Source organism: Pygocentrus nattereri, chromosome 24 (genome assembly GCF_015220715.1).
Source record: "Pygocentrus nattereri isolate fPygNat1 chromosome 24, fPygNat1.pri, whole genome shotgun sequence".
NCBI classification, from domain to species: Eukaryota; Metazoa; Chordata; class Actinopteri; order Characiformes; family Serrasalmidae; genus Pygocentrus; species Pygocentrus nattereri.
The window spans coordinates 16,340,380-16,357,371 of NC_051234.1; the positions used below are offsets into that span (position 1 = coordinate 16,340,380).

Sequence of the window (16,992 nt, forward strand, 5' to 3'; positions counted from 1 at the left end):
ATCACTGAAGGAAGATGGCTACTCAACACCTACGTAAGCCTTACATGATGCAAACCTATATAAACATTTATAAAGACTTATTCCAACAAGTGTCACTTCCTGAGGTGAAATGACATCACGACTGACAAAATCACCCTTTTATTGGTATCTGCTTATCCCTCAGTCTCTCTCTGTGTCTGTAGGTGGAGTGGGTGCGGACTCCTCAGCCGGTGGAGGTGTGTGTGCTGTTTGCACGGGCGGTGAGGGAGAAGCTCTGCAGCGGTCTGTACAGTGTGAGTGTGTCCCTGCACAGTCAGCTTGGCGGCCCTGCACTGCACTGGTCCCAGCTGAAGGAGCAGCAGTGGAACGGTGCCACAGAACCTGTAGTGCACAAGGGCCGCTTTTGCGACACAGACCTGCAACTTAACCAGAGCTTCTGCGTGGTGAGCGAACACCAGTGATGACATTTTGAATGAACATGAAGTGATGCAAAATATATCAGTAAATATTAATCAACTGCTGTTTTGCTGTTACTAAAAAACATTTTAACACTGTCAGATCAAAACCTTTTGTTTTTTTTGTTTTTTTGTTAGTTTTTTTAGTGTAGTTTGAGGATGCCAGCTTCCCTTAACACTGTGTAAAAAATTTATTTTATAAGTGGACTAATAGAAACAATTCAAAAATTGCATTAGCGTAAATTGAACTTTTACTTAAGGTCCATTCCAGCCTAGGAATATCCATATCCAAACTAGAGTTTGATATGTTATTTGTTGTGTTATGTGGTGTTCTGTATCGCACCATTCTATCCCTCAACCTCACCAGTTTGACAGAATTCATGATTTAATATTGTCTTTATGTTTTTGTACATCGGTGTTTCCTCACCACAGTACATGCATTCTGCGTATACATTTTACAACCACTGAGGATCCCTGTGGTGTCAGCCAGCGTTAACTGGTAGTGTAGCCATTGATCTGTAGACTAATAAATACATCTAAGCTAGCATTACCTCAGTTGTTGTGAAAAATCATAAAGAAAAACATGTAATGTAAGTACATGTAAATGTAAGTTTGAGTTCTATAGAAAAGTCCACTTTTTTATCTGTTCATGGGAGTTACTGGTCTTACCGATCATCATTGGTGTTACACATAAGAAAGGTAACACCAGGGCCATTTTTAATGAAAAATGCATTATATCAAAACGGCTTCTACAGAAAACCAAAATGCATGTTGTCAATCATCCACTAAAATATGTAATTTAATTCATTTGTATTGTTTTTTTACAATTACCTATGATGTATTGTGGCTTCAATTAAAAGCTTCATATGAAATCATGAGCTAAATGAGAAAATTTCTTTTAACTGAAAAGGCACAGTGGACCTACTATGGGCTTTTCTTCATAGATCCTCAGAAAATAGGCAGTCAAATGATGTCATCAGCCAGCTACCTGTTACTGTGTTGTCCTCCTCATCTGATGAAACATTTCTGTCATTTGAGTAATTTGTTCTTTTGTTGTGATGGTGAATGAAAAAAAAAGAAAAACAACATCCTGCCCCCGAAATGGTTCAAACCATAAAATCTCACTCAAGAGGCTACTGCAGCACCACTGTAGGATGCAAGTAAACATGTTTATAACAGGTGTAGGGATAGTATGATTTTAAAAATTTTGTTGTCCCTTTAATTGAAATAATGCAATTAAAATTATGAAGCATCATAAGAAGACAACTGTCCCAAAACCTTTGACAGGAAGTGAAGCAGCAAGTGAATGGTATCAAAATACAACACTGTTTCAGTGGTCAGGAAGAGGTTAAGAAAACAGTAATGTGTGTGTGTGTGTGTGTGTGTGTGTGTGTGTGTGTGTGTGTGTGTGTGTGTGAGAAACTCAGTCAACACAGTCAGCCAAAGTGTGCAAATGGCTTCTCAGAATAGGAAATAATTGTGAAATACAGGGTGCAGAGATTACAGCAATGTTCTCATATTGGAGCATTGTCTCTTTGGCCTTAGATGGACTAAAATGAAGGCACTTGCAGGTGTACTGTTAGAACTGCCTGTATTTATCTGCTTTTTGAAAATTTGAAAGTCACATCCCAACCTGTTGCAGCGCATCTGTGTTATTTTCCATAGTCTTTTTAATTTGTTCTGAATTGTCGACTGATGCATATTTACTGTATTCATCTCAGTGAATGGAGATGCCTTAGGATGGAGCTGGTTCAGCAAGGCCTTCTCTGTACATTTAAGAGAGAGGCTGAGAGTGCAAGAGGGAGGGAGAGAGGTAGAGAGTGAGTTTAAGGAAAAGCGAGATGATGACAAGTCTTTCAGGATACAGACGTGTGATGAGAAACACAAAACACACTCTTCTCATCTGAAAGTAATTCTGACAACGGTGGTTTTCCATTAACACTCCCTCGTCCGCAGAGGGAAGGGTGGGGGCCGGCGAGTGAGGGGAATATCCTTTGAAGTGAATTCCAAAGCTGAAATTTGCTAAATGTCTGTCTCCAAACAAACAACAGTTATCTGTCTCAGTCTATCACAGCAGCTATCATGTGATATCTTAAACTATTTTTCAATAAATATTGCAAAATTTGAAAAAAAAGCAAACAGTTACACAGTTGAACAGTTCCCGAAATGGACCTTAATTTCACATTAGCCCTACAAAGGTGCGTTTAGAGATTGAATTAATGGGATATCTACTGTTTCTTTCATAAATCAGTTCCTAGTTCAATCGCTGAGATCTAAATAATGCTATAAATTGTGGTGATAGAAGCCAGGGTTTGCAACACAAATGTTTGCTGTCTGTAGTGAATAGTTCACCTACATATGTATTTTGACTGTCATAAAATTGTGCTTAAAGTTTTCTTTGGGTTCTGTTTTACCTTACAGTGTCCTTCACATAGCTCTATACCATGAATGTATTTAAAAAAGGTTTTAGGTCTAGAGCTTACATTAAAACTATCAAAAAACAGTCTGTGCATTTACATGCACTTAATAAACTGCGAAAAATCTGATTTTGTCAGCAATCCAGTCACTTGAGTAATCAGATAATTGGAAAACTCTGCATGTACATGAGGCAGTAAGTGGATTTCTGCCTCACAACCGGCCAGTAAACTCACAGAAGAAGACATGACGTAAACGCAGTGTAAAACTTAAACTTCATGACAATATGAACATACATCATCTAAAAGATGAAGAATATTAAATCCTTTATTTCATCAAGAATGTAGTTTGTTTCAGAGTCACTCCAGAAGTGTTTTGCATCATCTTGCGGCAGTCTCCTTGCTTTATTCTGGTACAGTGTTCCTCACACGTGCAGATTGAGAAATGCGAAAGAAATCCGAGTAAGAGTATACATGCACCGAGAAATCTGATTACTGAGCTAAAATCCAGCTCTTTCTAGATTGGAGTCTGATGTTTATGTGTCGATTTGAAAATTGCATAACTGCAGAAATATGATTATGATCGGATTATTGAGTGCATGTAAACGTAGTCAGAGGCTTAGGCATCAGGCAATGTATTCATGATAATTTTGTGAACCAGCTTTATATGTGATAGCTTTCAGGGGTTATAAACGCTCGAGACATTGTCATGTTTGTGACTCTGTAAGTTTCTCTAGAATGGTACATTCCACATCAAACCTCTCTGTGTGACTTTGTTTAAATTCTTTACATGCATAAATGATTGAAAAACTGTCAAATTCCCATTTAAAGCAGTGGTTCAGTATTCTGATTAGTGCTGCGTAAGACTTGACAAAATGGCATACTCTAATCATATTGCTACATAGTGCACTTGCAATGTACCTTCCAGTATATTGGAAATACATTTAATGAACGTTTTGAAATGATATGGTTTAGGATTGACCTATATTGGTCTAACTTATTTTTGACCAAACCTATTTAGATTTTTTGGATCATGTGAATGCCTCAAAGAATCGAGATGTTTTGCTTACTTTTCACCCATTTGACCCATCTCTGTTTCATACTGGTTCATTGGACTTGTCAGTGATTTTTCATGAATGTCCTTAAGCCAACTGCCAACATTATAATGGTAGTGTGTGTAGGAGAGTGTTGAGTTGGTGTGGTCTGGGCTTAAGGGTGTTGAAAGACGTTCTATTAGAATGTACTGGAGAAAGCTCTCGACTTTTACTTGAGGGATCCAATATGAATAAAACAGCAACTTCTCAAACATGACATTTCATCCATGAATGTAAATCAAAGTGGAGCTTTATAATTCATTTATATAAGGGCAGAGCGTTTTATTGGAATGAGGATGAAAGAACAAATGCTGGAGAGAAATGTATAGCATCTCCTGCAGAGGTATGTAAACTCACGTTGGTAGAATATGGAAAAAGAAAAAAAAATATTTAAAAAGAACATTTTAACAGCATTATAAACTTTCATGAGTAACAAATTTCATAAGCAGCTTTAAGGACCCATATACTGAGAAAAGCAATATTGAACTTTATGTACTGCAGCCATGGAGTACATATAATGCACAATATGTACATGTACTTTGCTATTAAAATGTGCAAACTGTATGTCCATGCTTGATATTAGGGAGTACAGCCTTAGGCTAATGCAAGTGATGTCAGATTTTAATCGAGGATTTATACAGTGACTGTTTATCCTATATGCTGTCATTGGTTTTATATTTCCAAGTACATTATTGTTGTGCAGATCCTGATTAGTGCTGCAGACAATTAGTCTGCAAACTTGACTAACAGTTTGTTGATGTGGATTTCTTTATTTCCGATATGTTCTTTACTTAGGTTAATATTGTTATTATGCATGTTACTTATGACAGATTTCGATACAGTGTATACACAGAAGCAGTATGGTGTCTGTCCTTTCACTGCATCATGAGAATATATTGTTTGAGTCTTCACATGGACTCAGGACAAATGAATGTTATAACAGATGCTCAGGTAAACTGTTGTGTGTATGCTGTAGATATACTGTGAAGGTACTTCTAACACAAAGATTAGAGATAACTCCTCTCTCTCTCTCTCTCTCTCTCTCTCTCTCTCTCTCTCTGTAGACTGTAGAATACTTAGCGCTCCATTGAGAGCACTCCCTGCATCCCGTCACATCTCCCATCCATCCTCCAGCTCTCCATTACTGCCAATCTTGCTGCTGCTGTTTTGTTGTTTTTTTTCTGCTGCTGTTTGTTTTGGAGAATCTGATCAGATTTGCCCGTGATTGGCTGGAGTGCCCACGTTAGAGCTCTCTTTCTCTGTTTGGTGCTTTCGGAGAGGAAATGAGGAATTAGCAATAGTAGGTGGAATGTGGCAGCTTATCGTTTTTTTTTTCCCTTTTCTCTCCTTGATTCTTCCTTTCTTTTAGTCTTGGATTTCTCATTGGTATGAAGGGGACGCGCTGTGTGGAGATTTGATCTGTCTTCTGGATTTGAGTGTGGAGGCACATGACTGTCTGTCCCCACAATCTGAAGTGTTTACTTTAAGTGGGATGTGCAAGCCTCAATAGTCCAGGCAAGGCTGAGGATGATAAGCGAATCTCGGGCTGCTTTGCCAGCTGTGATTGTTTCTTCTTGAGTTTTGTAGGCCCCTCATCTCTCCTGCCATTGTTCCGGAACCTCCACGGCTTCTCTGTCCTGTTAGCTAAATCTTTTAATTGATTTCCTTAAAAGACGGAAAGAGACCAACTCAAGCGAAGTGGGCCTACGTAAATGTCTGTTTTTTTTTTCCTCCCCCCCTCATCTATCCCCCCACCCTCTCGCCCCACTTCTTCTTGAGTTTGCATAGAAAACACCAGTCTGTTTTGAATGAAACATGATCGTTCTAATGGTTTAATAGCCGGTTCCCTCTAAAGCCAGCGTGTAGTGATTTGCAGCATGTGGTTCTAACCATCCCACATGAGAAACTCCTCTAGTTTAGGGCACTCAGTCAGGCTGTAAACATAGAGAACCTCATTCTACTTATTTTTTCTTTTATTTATAGAGATGGCATCTATCTGATATCCAATATAGGTATCAGGTCAAAACAACTAGAAAATGCTGGATTTTATATCAAAGAGAAAAAATGATTAAGCCCTGTCCAATTTGGTAGCAGATCTAGCTTGAAACATCCCAGAATTGTACAGCCAAGTAAAGTAGGTCAAATGATAACAGTAGCCATGCATGACCTAACAAAAGCTGTGGTTTTGTATTAGTCATGTTGGCTGTATTTCTTCTTATAAGGTAATAGAATTAAAGTGTTTGAGTAGTGGAGCATGTCACTATTTGATGGACGTCCTCTAAAGCACTTGAAAAATAGCTCATTGTTCAAAAACAAATATTGATATACAGTTTTTTTGTGAAATTGTGCTCTTTCATTTCCAAAAAAAAACTTGATAGATAGAAATAGATAGAAAATAAATAGATCTATAAGAAGACCTTTTTGCAGGTTAACAGTGTCTTACTTCTCTGGAATGTTCCTTCACTTTTGAAGAGAGCCACGCTTGACAACTGAAGTAAATTGAAAATATTTTTTGTGCAAAATAGTAAAAACAAAACTGAGCAATATATAGATAAACCTACGGCACATATGTCATATCTATCTATCTATCTATCTATCTATCTATCTATCTCTCTCTCTCTCTATATATATATATATATATATATATATCAACATCTACAACAACCGTCAGACTTTGATAAGTATTACAAGCCATCCACAACATCAGCAGCAGATGAGAAGCTGCTTATTGTGAGCAGGCCCAGAGCCTGTGTTGTAATGCAGAGACATCCAGCAAAAGGAAATGTAAGTGCAGCTACAGGCTGCTATCCATGCTGAGCTAAGGGCTAACTATGAATGATCATTCCTTCCGTATCACTCTTCTACTGTTGACTCCCTTGACAACAAACTGGACTCACATAACCTCAGACTGCAGCACAACCGGAGGGATTCTTGCAACAGCCCTGACTCAAAAAGGCCATTTTTTAAATGTACGTTGCATTATTTGCACAAATTAAGGAAATGTTTGCCAATATACCAGATCAATCTTGATCTTTATGCATATATTTTCATAAACAGCAGGTGCTAGGAACAAAGTTTGCATTGTCATTTGTAGCAGAGGTGTGCAGATAAAAATGATTAATTTTTCTCAAATGCTTTTAAAATGATTTAGCAAAAAAACTAAATGTACTGTGCGCCGCTCCTATCATGCCATCTGTAATCGTTTCCTCTGCCTTACTCTCTCTTTTCCTCTCCATTTTCTCACTGATATTTATAGCACTTTGGTTATTCTTTCAGTAAATTAGGCATATGAAATACATTTTTTTCCCCCAATATGCATAATGCGAGAGATTATGGAATAAATTTGAAGCCTGAGTCAGAGAACGGTTGCCGTTTTTCAGGTGCGAGGAAGCAGTGTTGGGGAGGGGAAACACGTGATGAATGTGATAAAACAAGTCTCTTCCGTTTGCCATTCCGACTAATAGAGGGATGAAATATTCCCCGGCATGATTGATGAAGTGCTGAGCTCCTCTCTGTCACTTCATTTTTTAACGCTGCGACGCAGGTCTGTCTCCCACTCTTCCAGTAAATAGGAATCTGTGTTTGTTAAGCATGTGAACCCCAGCATGGCTGTCAGCTTGTGTGCATGTTACACATGCTACAATAAATCATGGCTAAATCCTTCTGAATTCCCTCTTAAATATGTGTTTTTTTCTGGCATGCGCTCATGTTTTCACCTCAGCGTGTGCCTCCGAACATTATGGTTATGTGGCGTAAATTCTTGTGATCTCCACACTTTGGCCTCTCTCTCTAGCACAGAAAGCAGGATGGAAGTAAAAATGTGCGGTCGTTGTGACCCACTGTTTGCTAAACCTAAATATGCCCCCAGTGATTTTGACACAGTTTGATGTTATGTTTACACCTTTTGGAAACAGATGAACTGGTGCTGGAACGGTAAACAATTCAGTTGAACTGTTTTCAGATTTATTTGCATAGTGTGTTTTACAGTAATATTATCACAAAGCAGCCTTACAGACATGTGCGGGTTCCTAATCAACAAATGGTGGTTTTGAATTGTGAAGATGATACAAAAACTCTCAAAGAGAATGTCGAAGAAACACTACAAGAGGCCAAGAATCGAAAAGAGAACCCATTCTACTGCAGTAGCAGTTAATAGTGATATAATTGACAGAGGTGGCATAGATGAGATAATGAGTCAAATTCGTTTTTGAAAGCCAAAAAAATTTTATGCCTTGCAGAGTTGATTGTGCTTCTTTTGTGAGGTTGGTTTTTTCCTTCTTAAATCCGTTTCTTGCAAGGCTGCACAGTATATTGTTTACTATTTGTTATATTTGCCTTCTCAGTGCTGATATTATAGAAGAATGCAATGTGTGAATGAGCTCTGTAACCATTCGATGTATGCTTTGAAGCAGCCCTTACATGCCCCAGTTCTGTTTCTTTGGCTGTTTGGATCAATCAAGGCTTTTACATGATCCCTCAAATGTCAGTTTGGTTAAAAATGAAACTGCCAGTGCTTTACCTATGTTACATCAGGGATTCACTAATGTATTTTTAGTATATTTCCAGTTATATGGTAGCTGCAGTAGATAGCAATGTAATCACAATGGTATTTTGACCATGTTGTGCAACCCTTAATGCTCGTGCATGATATTTAAATATTCAGATAAGCAGGACTACTTACCGTTTAGACTTTTAAGAATTTGACTGTTGGCTTTTAATATCTTTGTTGGGGATCATTAATTTCTTACATATGTCTCTCTCTTTCAGGTCTTGCCTGCATCATTTGACCTCCTGCCCTCTACTGTTTTGGTCTTCAGGCTTTTGTGCTTGCAGAGTGAGCAGAGTCCCGTGAGCAGTGTGGTGGGCTGGGGGGCGTTCCCCGTGTGTGACTGCTCTCTTACCCTTATCCAGGGCAGTTTCCGCACCCCCCTTCTCCGGGGTCGCCCTCACCCAGGTCTCGACCAGTTCAGTAAAATAGAGAAGCTGCTCACCACTGACTTGGACAACTGGCTCTGCAATCTGTACTTCAAGGTGCAGTCTTGCAAGCTTTTAGATATAATATTTACCGAGTGTGGAATGGATAGAATAGATGGATGTGGAATAGAATAAATGTTATTTTGACAAACCTGCCTGTCAAGCTAGAGCTGTCCTCGAGTAATGTGTACTTCAGTCTAGGCTTGCTATTCAGCTAGAAGTTGATAACCCTCACCTACCAATGTATATAGTGTTATATAGCACACATATATAATGAAATAGTATGTACACTATTATTTTATGTACATTCATATAAATATAATTATGATATAGCGCTGTAATTTATGACACTGAAAAAAAAACATTAGACTGTAGCTCAGAACTAGTTTCCACCTTAAATTGAAACTCTCATATCGAGGGATCTAATTGTTTTTTATTGCATTATTTATTTATGTTTAGCTACAATATAGCATGACAGTGCCTCTCCTTTTTTTAAATTGTACATTATATTCAAAGTTTTTCTGGGTCTAAAATACTGTATGCAGTGTTTAAAATCTAATGTCTTAGATTCCCCATTACAAATAACCATGCAGAGGACTTTTTAAACATTTTTCCCTTGTAGCATTCAGAACCCAGTCTGCTGCACGACAGATATATCTGTCCAATACAGTAAGTACAATAAATTTAGCAAAATAGAGTGATGCTTAAACATGTACTCACACATGCTAGCTACATAATCTATGCCTCCATTTGTATTTACATTTTTAACTACAATTCACTAGTATAAATGAATAAATGAGTAAATACATAAATAAATACAGTGGGTTGACTGACATTTCTTTCTAACCAAGAATACTCTCACTGATTAGTGAACGTCTCGATAAAAATTACTTTATTCGTAGGTATATGACATGATTTGCCTTGCACACAGCATACATTTCTATATTATTCTTGCATCTAATGCCTGTTATAAGAGACATACATACAGTTAATCTAAAGCCCCACCCCTTTCTAATACTGTATAGCAATGCATTATCTTATGTGTCCTCAAAATATTTGTAACTTGAGACTGAAACTGTACTTCTCCATTTTAGATATGTAGGGGTATACAGTCAGAAACAGAATGTGTTCTCAGTGGCTGTCGTAGACCTTTGTATGAAAAAGAAAGATGAGCCCTGTTTAAAAAAAATTAGAAAGAAAACTTGTTTGAACTAGTGGGCCAACATAGTCTCCTCCTGTGAGTTGCTTGGAGAATAGGAATCTGTTTGAGGGAATCCGGCCTGGGGTGCATGTGTGTACACGTGTGTATGTGCGTGTGTGTGGATGCACGCATGTGTGTGTATGTATGTAAATGGCTTTTGCGAGGAAATTGAAAATTGGAGCCAGATTGTAAACAAACCGCATCTTTACTAAACATATCCGGACGCATTTGAGGAAATGCATTGATCCTGTTACTCAACAGCTTAATTGAATTAAGAGACAGAACAATGGCTTCTCTCAGAGCATGCTTGGATCTGCTTATCCTGTCTCTATACACCACTAATGAATGATGGATTAATATCACTAATACACTATTAAAGGATAATGGAAGTGAAGTCACTGTAACGAATTAGCCAGTAGAACATCCTGGTATTGGAACCTGATGATACTGAAAATATGCAGGAAGGAGGATGTAGATTATGTTGTGCAACCTCTGTGTGATAGCAATCTTCTGTGCTTATTGGTCCTGGGCATTCCGACTAGACAGATCATGAAATCTGTTCTTTTTTTATTCTGTTCAAAAGACTTTATCAGACTAGCCACACAGTGCTCATTTTTTTGGAAAATGTAGAGTATGGGCCTTTTAAAGAAAATGTAAGTTGACTGTTGGGTCTGTTGTTGAAACTGCTTTAGGCTGAATAGGCAGTTATATGTAAATATGTTTGTTTTCGTGACATCACAAAAGCTTTAAATACCAAACAGTAAGATTTGGACTCTATGGACTGGGGAGTGAATGGAACGTTTTAAATCTGTTTACATACAACATCAAACTCCTTTGTTTAAGAAAAGGGGAGGCAAATACTGTTTTTTGTGGTAGGGGTCCTTTAAAATACCCACAGACTTTTTTTTTGCTTTTGAAAATGTAATGCTAGAGCATTTGCTCACTATAAAAGTACTGATTGCAAATATATATATATATCCAAAATAAGGATTTTACAGGAGAAGGAAAAAACATACTTTTCTTTTAATGTAAGTTAATGGAACCAGACATCTTTCTAAGCCATTTTGGGCCATTTCTTTTGGTCCAATCATCATGAAATTTATGTACATTGTTAAGACCAACAGGTGTTTTCAAATTATGTCAACAACTGAAAAATGCCAAAAATGAAGGTTTTATCCCAACAGCAGCAAAATGTAGGGCTATTGTGATAACTTCATTAAACTCAGTTACTCAGTTAAAAAACATATGGTTTACAATGTGTGTTTTAATGAATTAGCCTTGATTAACTGTTAAATTTCATTATGATTAGGGATGCATATCAGAATTGTGAGCCGATGCAGAGTTATTTTTCACACACTTATGTGCCAATACACATACATGTGTATTTATAGAAATGTAGATATTGGAAATCTACATGAATTAGCATTATGGAAAAAACATTTATTTCATCAGGGCTAACCCAGTAGCTCTGAGTCATCTAAACATTGTTCTATATATGCAATAAATACATCTTTATATATATATATATATATATATATATATATATATATATATATATGTATATGAATGGGCACATCAGTGTATGCTCTTTTGCAACATTGTGTATTGATAAGTATTATTAAATAAATCTTTTTAAAAGATTTCCTTTTCTTTTTTCTATTTTGCAAAGTTCAAAACCATTTATATTTTTCTATACACTTAAATGCATTTAATGTTCAGTTAAGTCCATTTTTATTGTTTGGTTTTTTTAAAACTCAGATTTCTCTGTGTGTAGGTTAAGAGGCTCCCACGAGGTGTCCCAGTGGTTCCGGAGTGCACAGTCACCCTGCAGATACCCCCTGGTCTCCAGCCGAGCTCCAGTGAAGGGACCCCTCCTGATGTGGCCGCCTCTGCCTGCTCTTCCTCCTCCCTGCCAGGTAGAGCCCCTACCCCCCTGCATGGGGAGAAATGCCAGCGAATGTCATGCACCCCCTGCCTTAAAACACATGCATGCACACTGTAGCAGAGTGGCAGGTGCCAGGGTGGATCTGCTGGGGCATTCATGCAGAGAAAGTAAATGATGTTCTTCTGTTTAGCCTCCTTAACATCCCCTGAGAGAAGGCTCTAGAAAGATGCATCATGTGTTCCAGATGCACACTATTTAGTATCATTTCTACACTAGATAGATGCTCTAGTGCAACTTGATCTGAGCCCTGGATATTGTCTACCTTGTGTTTACCTGCTCTTGCACACCTGATTCAGTTCATATAGTGTTCAAGTTCTTCATGACTAGGGGTGGGCAAAATAGCAAATAAATAATATCTCAATACTTGACTGTACTTCATTAAGTGCTCCAGCAAAATAGTGCTGTTACATTTGAAAAAATGCTAAAACCTGTGAATACAGTTTTTGGTGGTTGATCTGTCTTTTGTACATGTGTACAATGCATAAAACTAAATAAAGGTTTTTTAGAACCAAGCAAAACATTCCAATCAAAACAAGCTTTGTCAGGTTTTAAAACCATTCATACAGCTTAGAGTGCCAGTATACAGGAAGCTTTAATAATCCATCCATCCATCCATTTTCTAAGCCGCTTCTCCGTCAGGGTCGCAGGGGGGTGCTGGAGCCTATTCCAGCAGTCTTCGGGCGGAAGGCAGTATACACCCTGGACAGGTCGCCAGTCCATCGCAGGGCAGACAGACAGACACAGACAGTCACTGACACACTCACACCCAGGGGCAATTTAGCATATCCAGTTGGCCTGACTGCATGTCTTTGGACTGTGGGAGGTAACCGGAGATTATTCTAAATTTATTAATACAAACTTAAGTATCATCTGATACCATTATATATTTGGATAATAATGATATTTGAACTTATTTTTAACACCGAGCTGTAGGAACGGGTGATATGGCAAAAATATAGCATGTTAATACATCATTTTGACAATACATGATAAATATTATGATTTAATTTTTCTAAGATTTAACAGTTTGGAACAGAGTAAAAAAGAAACATGCTATTTAACATTGTTCAATGTTTGTATGCTGCACTGCACAAAATCTAGTTAACCAGGATAAATTCTGCTCTCTCAATATTATGAAAGCATTCAGCTGATCAGTGTTCATAACGAAGCCTTGATATGCTCAAAAAGCATATTTTTATATAGTGTGATGTTATTCATCATAATAAAAGTAAAAAATGTGATTTTGCCACTTCTAACACTAAGGACATTTTTGTAGTATTTTACTGCACAGAACATCTATTTTAACAAGAACAAGGAATTTGATCCTGATATCAGGTAAAACCATCTATACAATATGGAAGGCCACTATTCTTTGTTAATGCAATAATATCATTATAGCAATGTCCACTCCTCAGGTCACCTGGCCCTATTCATCATGATGTCATTCAGGTTTATAACACTGTTAGGAAATACCATACAGTTCCAAAATCAAAATCCTCAGTTAAAGATATGGGTTCCCACATGTTAGAACTGAGTATGTGAGGAATCTCTATTAGGAATTCATTCAGCTTCATCAGGCATTATTAACATCTTGATATTTTGAGTTGGTGAGTGTTTGGAGAACAGCAGATAACCGAGATTAAAGCATAAAAACGTTGCATGTGTTCTCGGATTGTCTGAGGGACTGATTAGGACAGGGGATTTGCAAATCTACACTCCACACAAGTATTAGTAAACATGTCAGCAGCTTTTACCTTTGAATGGACCAAGTCCATTTTTTCCTTTTTGTTGCAGTCAGACCATAATGCCATGATGTTTTTATTTATCTGATGTTTACAAGTTAGCGGGACCTCTATGTTTTCTAGACTTTTTGTGGCATAATGACATAATTATTTTCTCTTTTGCTGCAATGTTGTATTCACTATGTATAGTGTTTTCAGTAGTGCATCAAATTATTGTGTTCTCTGATATTTGGAGTGCTGTTGTGATTTCAGGACCTAGCAGGACAATCAAAAACTTCTTAAATAGCTGATGGTCTGACTAGTTGTGTAGGTTTATTGTAGAGGCATTCCAGAGTCCGACCAAATAAAACTTTTGTGCCTGATGCTGATTTTAATGAGCCTAATCTGAAAACTCATAACATCAGCCAAAACAGTTTAAACATAATTCAGTAGTTGTTTTAACCATGCTTTACTGATGTGGCTGTTACTTGTCAGCTGTGTCATTTCTTAAAGTCAATTGTTAATTCAAATAAATTGGAAATTACATCCATAATGTGGCAAATTTCTGTTTGCTCAGTGTTTTGGTTGACAGGTGGGGCTGATAGGAGTGGAAGGTAAAACATGTTATTATTGGTTAATATTATTTTTACCGCCCAATTTCCTTTGATTAAATAGCTAATAATTTGAAGAGGTGACCAAACGTCATTGCATTTTCACAACGGAAAGCCAGTCATTTTGTTTGCCCTCTTGTCCTGCATTATTTCAAAATATAAAAAAAAGTCTAAAAAGTTTTTTGCTTATATGGTCACCCAATAGGTGAACACAGTGCCAGTGCCAGGTGAACAGTCCTGCCAACTAAGAGAGAGGCCCTGGCTAGCATTAGTTTAGCTTGCAAGTTTTAGCTAACATAACAAATCTGCTAAACCGTTTCCTTCAGGTTTAGATCTGTAACTTGATCTGTAGCGTGACATTAGCTTAGTGAGCAGATTATAGACCCAAACAGTGACACACCTTATGTTTGATTCTGTCTCACTGGTGCTCTGCTGACACAAAATTTGATGATAAAGATTAATGTCTGAGAGAGCAGAAGTCGGTGTAGTGTTGGAGCGACAGGAAGCCGAAATCATCCCTGTTCTGTGTTTGGGACTGTAGTTTTTTTTGGCTAAGCTCAAAGTTTAGTTTAGCAGGCCAAACATGGCACACAGCACAGGCTTGATTCCAGCTGTCTGTTGCTAAACTAAAATCATTTTCAGAAGATATCTTAGAGTGCAAAGTCAAATGACCAGTGTTGGAGTGACTGACTCTGAATTTTTCCCCTCTTTCTATCAGAACCACCTACACTTTGAGCTCGTACACCACCGATCAGTGAGCTCTACTAAGATATAAATGAATAGAATATATTTATTTAGCTGTTTAGATGTGAAATATGAATTTTTTATGTTTCTGTTATTTATGTATTTTGTTCACCAATACTGACAAATCCATAGGACCTCAGTGTCAGCCTATATTACTCGCTAAATGATTTATTGATTGGGCTCTAGAAAAGGTGTATACAATGAGCCATTATCTTTCCTTACCTGCAGCCCCCAAAACTGCACCCTAAAACCGTTCCTCTTTCTCTGAGCTCAAGCCATCAGACGAATCAAATGCAGGCTCATTTGGTATTGATCTTGCAGGAAAAGACGTTGCTCTGCTAATAATATGGCCTTTTTTGCAGTACTCATCTTTATTTAACAGCATGGAGTGTAAAAAAGTTTCTGCAGTGCTTTGCTTTAAACATCACACAGGCTTTTTAATTACAAATGAGTTGTGACAGGTCTGCTGGGTAGCAACCTGTCCCATTTTAAGCGTGATGCCGGCTGACAGCTCTGTGCTGATCTTCCGAGTGCCGAAACATGTGGAAGAAATTGGTCTTTTACATTTCACAGCTTGTCACTTCCTCTCTGCCGCGAACTTTGACCTCCCACCGTGCTCCTAACACCCCTCAGTGGGGGGAAGTGTCCTCCTTGCACCGAGGCACTCTGGGAGATTTATGTTCCGCACCTTGTTGCACAGGCCAAAGAGAGGAAGAAAGAAGAGAAAAGAACAGAGCAGAGGAAGGAGAAGAAAAGGAGGAAAATAAAGGGAGCCAGGTGTTATTGGAGGAAGTGGGGGAGGGGGGAGGTGGGCAGGTGAGGATCTGGCAGGATAGGTGAACTCTGAGTGAAACTGGAATGGCGGATCAAAGGGTGTCCCTCGTGGGGCGTCAGGGTGTTACTCGAGTAAACGGAGCTGACGTGAGCGCGCTATTTGCATATGGATCAGTTCGGGTTGCATTGCTTTCGGGTGCGCTTACGACGTTCAGATGGAAGGGTCCCTTCAAAACCGGAATTGCAGAGTGGACCGACAGCTTTAAACTACTCTCCAATGAAAATCACATTCAGTGAGGAAAGGTGGGCAGAGGAATATCTTTAAAGCTCAGTCCTCACACTTTTACTGGATTCACGTGTTTCTTTTCACTCCATCTTCCTTGATTTTCATAACAGCGATATGAATATTTTAATATTCCAGAACTTAATAGTCTTATAACAAACTTATTATTCTTGTTTATACATATGTATACATGCAGTATATGTTACACTATTTAAAATGAGTGATGCATTGATATTGGAGTTGTAGTCCAGCGTTGCCTACACATTCTAATCTTCCAGAGTATAATAAATACGTCAGCACATATCAGTTTCTCCAGAGTCGATATGTATCTTTAATCAGTTATGCTGATACCAAAATGAATGTCATAACCCTATTTAAAATGTAAAAACATAAACATATGCAATTCTACAATAATACTTCTAACTACTTATTGATATTATGTTAACATAGTTGCATGTGATTGTTGTTATGACATACTCATATGTCATATTCAAACATTTGGGGACCCTTTTACAAAATATGAATTGTTCATTTTGTTAGTGCAAATAAGTGCACATACACTACACTTATCTACATTTTAATACATAATTATTGTTTATTTGCTGAATTTAACCTATTGAGAAAAAAATAATAAAACATAAAAAGTGGTCTCTGCAAATGTTTTTTTTTTTTTCATTATGTAAAATTAATTATAAATTATGCACTGAAATTGGCAGGGAAATTCCATGTTTAAGTTCCCCCATAGATTATGTGCCTAACTTAGAAGATTAATAAAACATGTAATTTGACATGTTTTG

The 16,992-nt window shown here is 37.7% G+C and overlaps 1 protein-coding gene across 1 annotated transcript in view; it reads left to right on the top strand.

The window, feature by feature from the left end:
• ofcc1 (orofacial cleft 1 candidate 1) overlaps positions 1-16,992 on the top strand; it is a 119,465-nt gene that overhangs the window by 18,497 nt on the left and 83,976 nt on the right. The window contains exons 9-11 of the mRNA XM_037533795.1: positions 183-422; positions 8,710-8,973; positions 11,892-12,033. Of these exons, the coding sequence (XP_037389692.1) occupies positions 183-422; positions 8,710-8,973; positions 11,892-12,033 (646 nt within the window). The remainder of the gene's footprint in view (positions 1-182; positions 423-8,709; positions 8,974-11,891; positions 12,034-16,992) is intronic.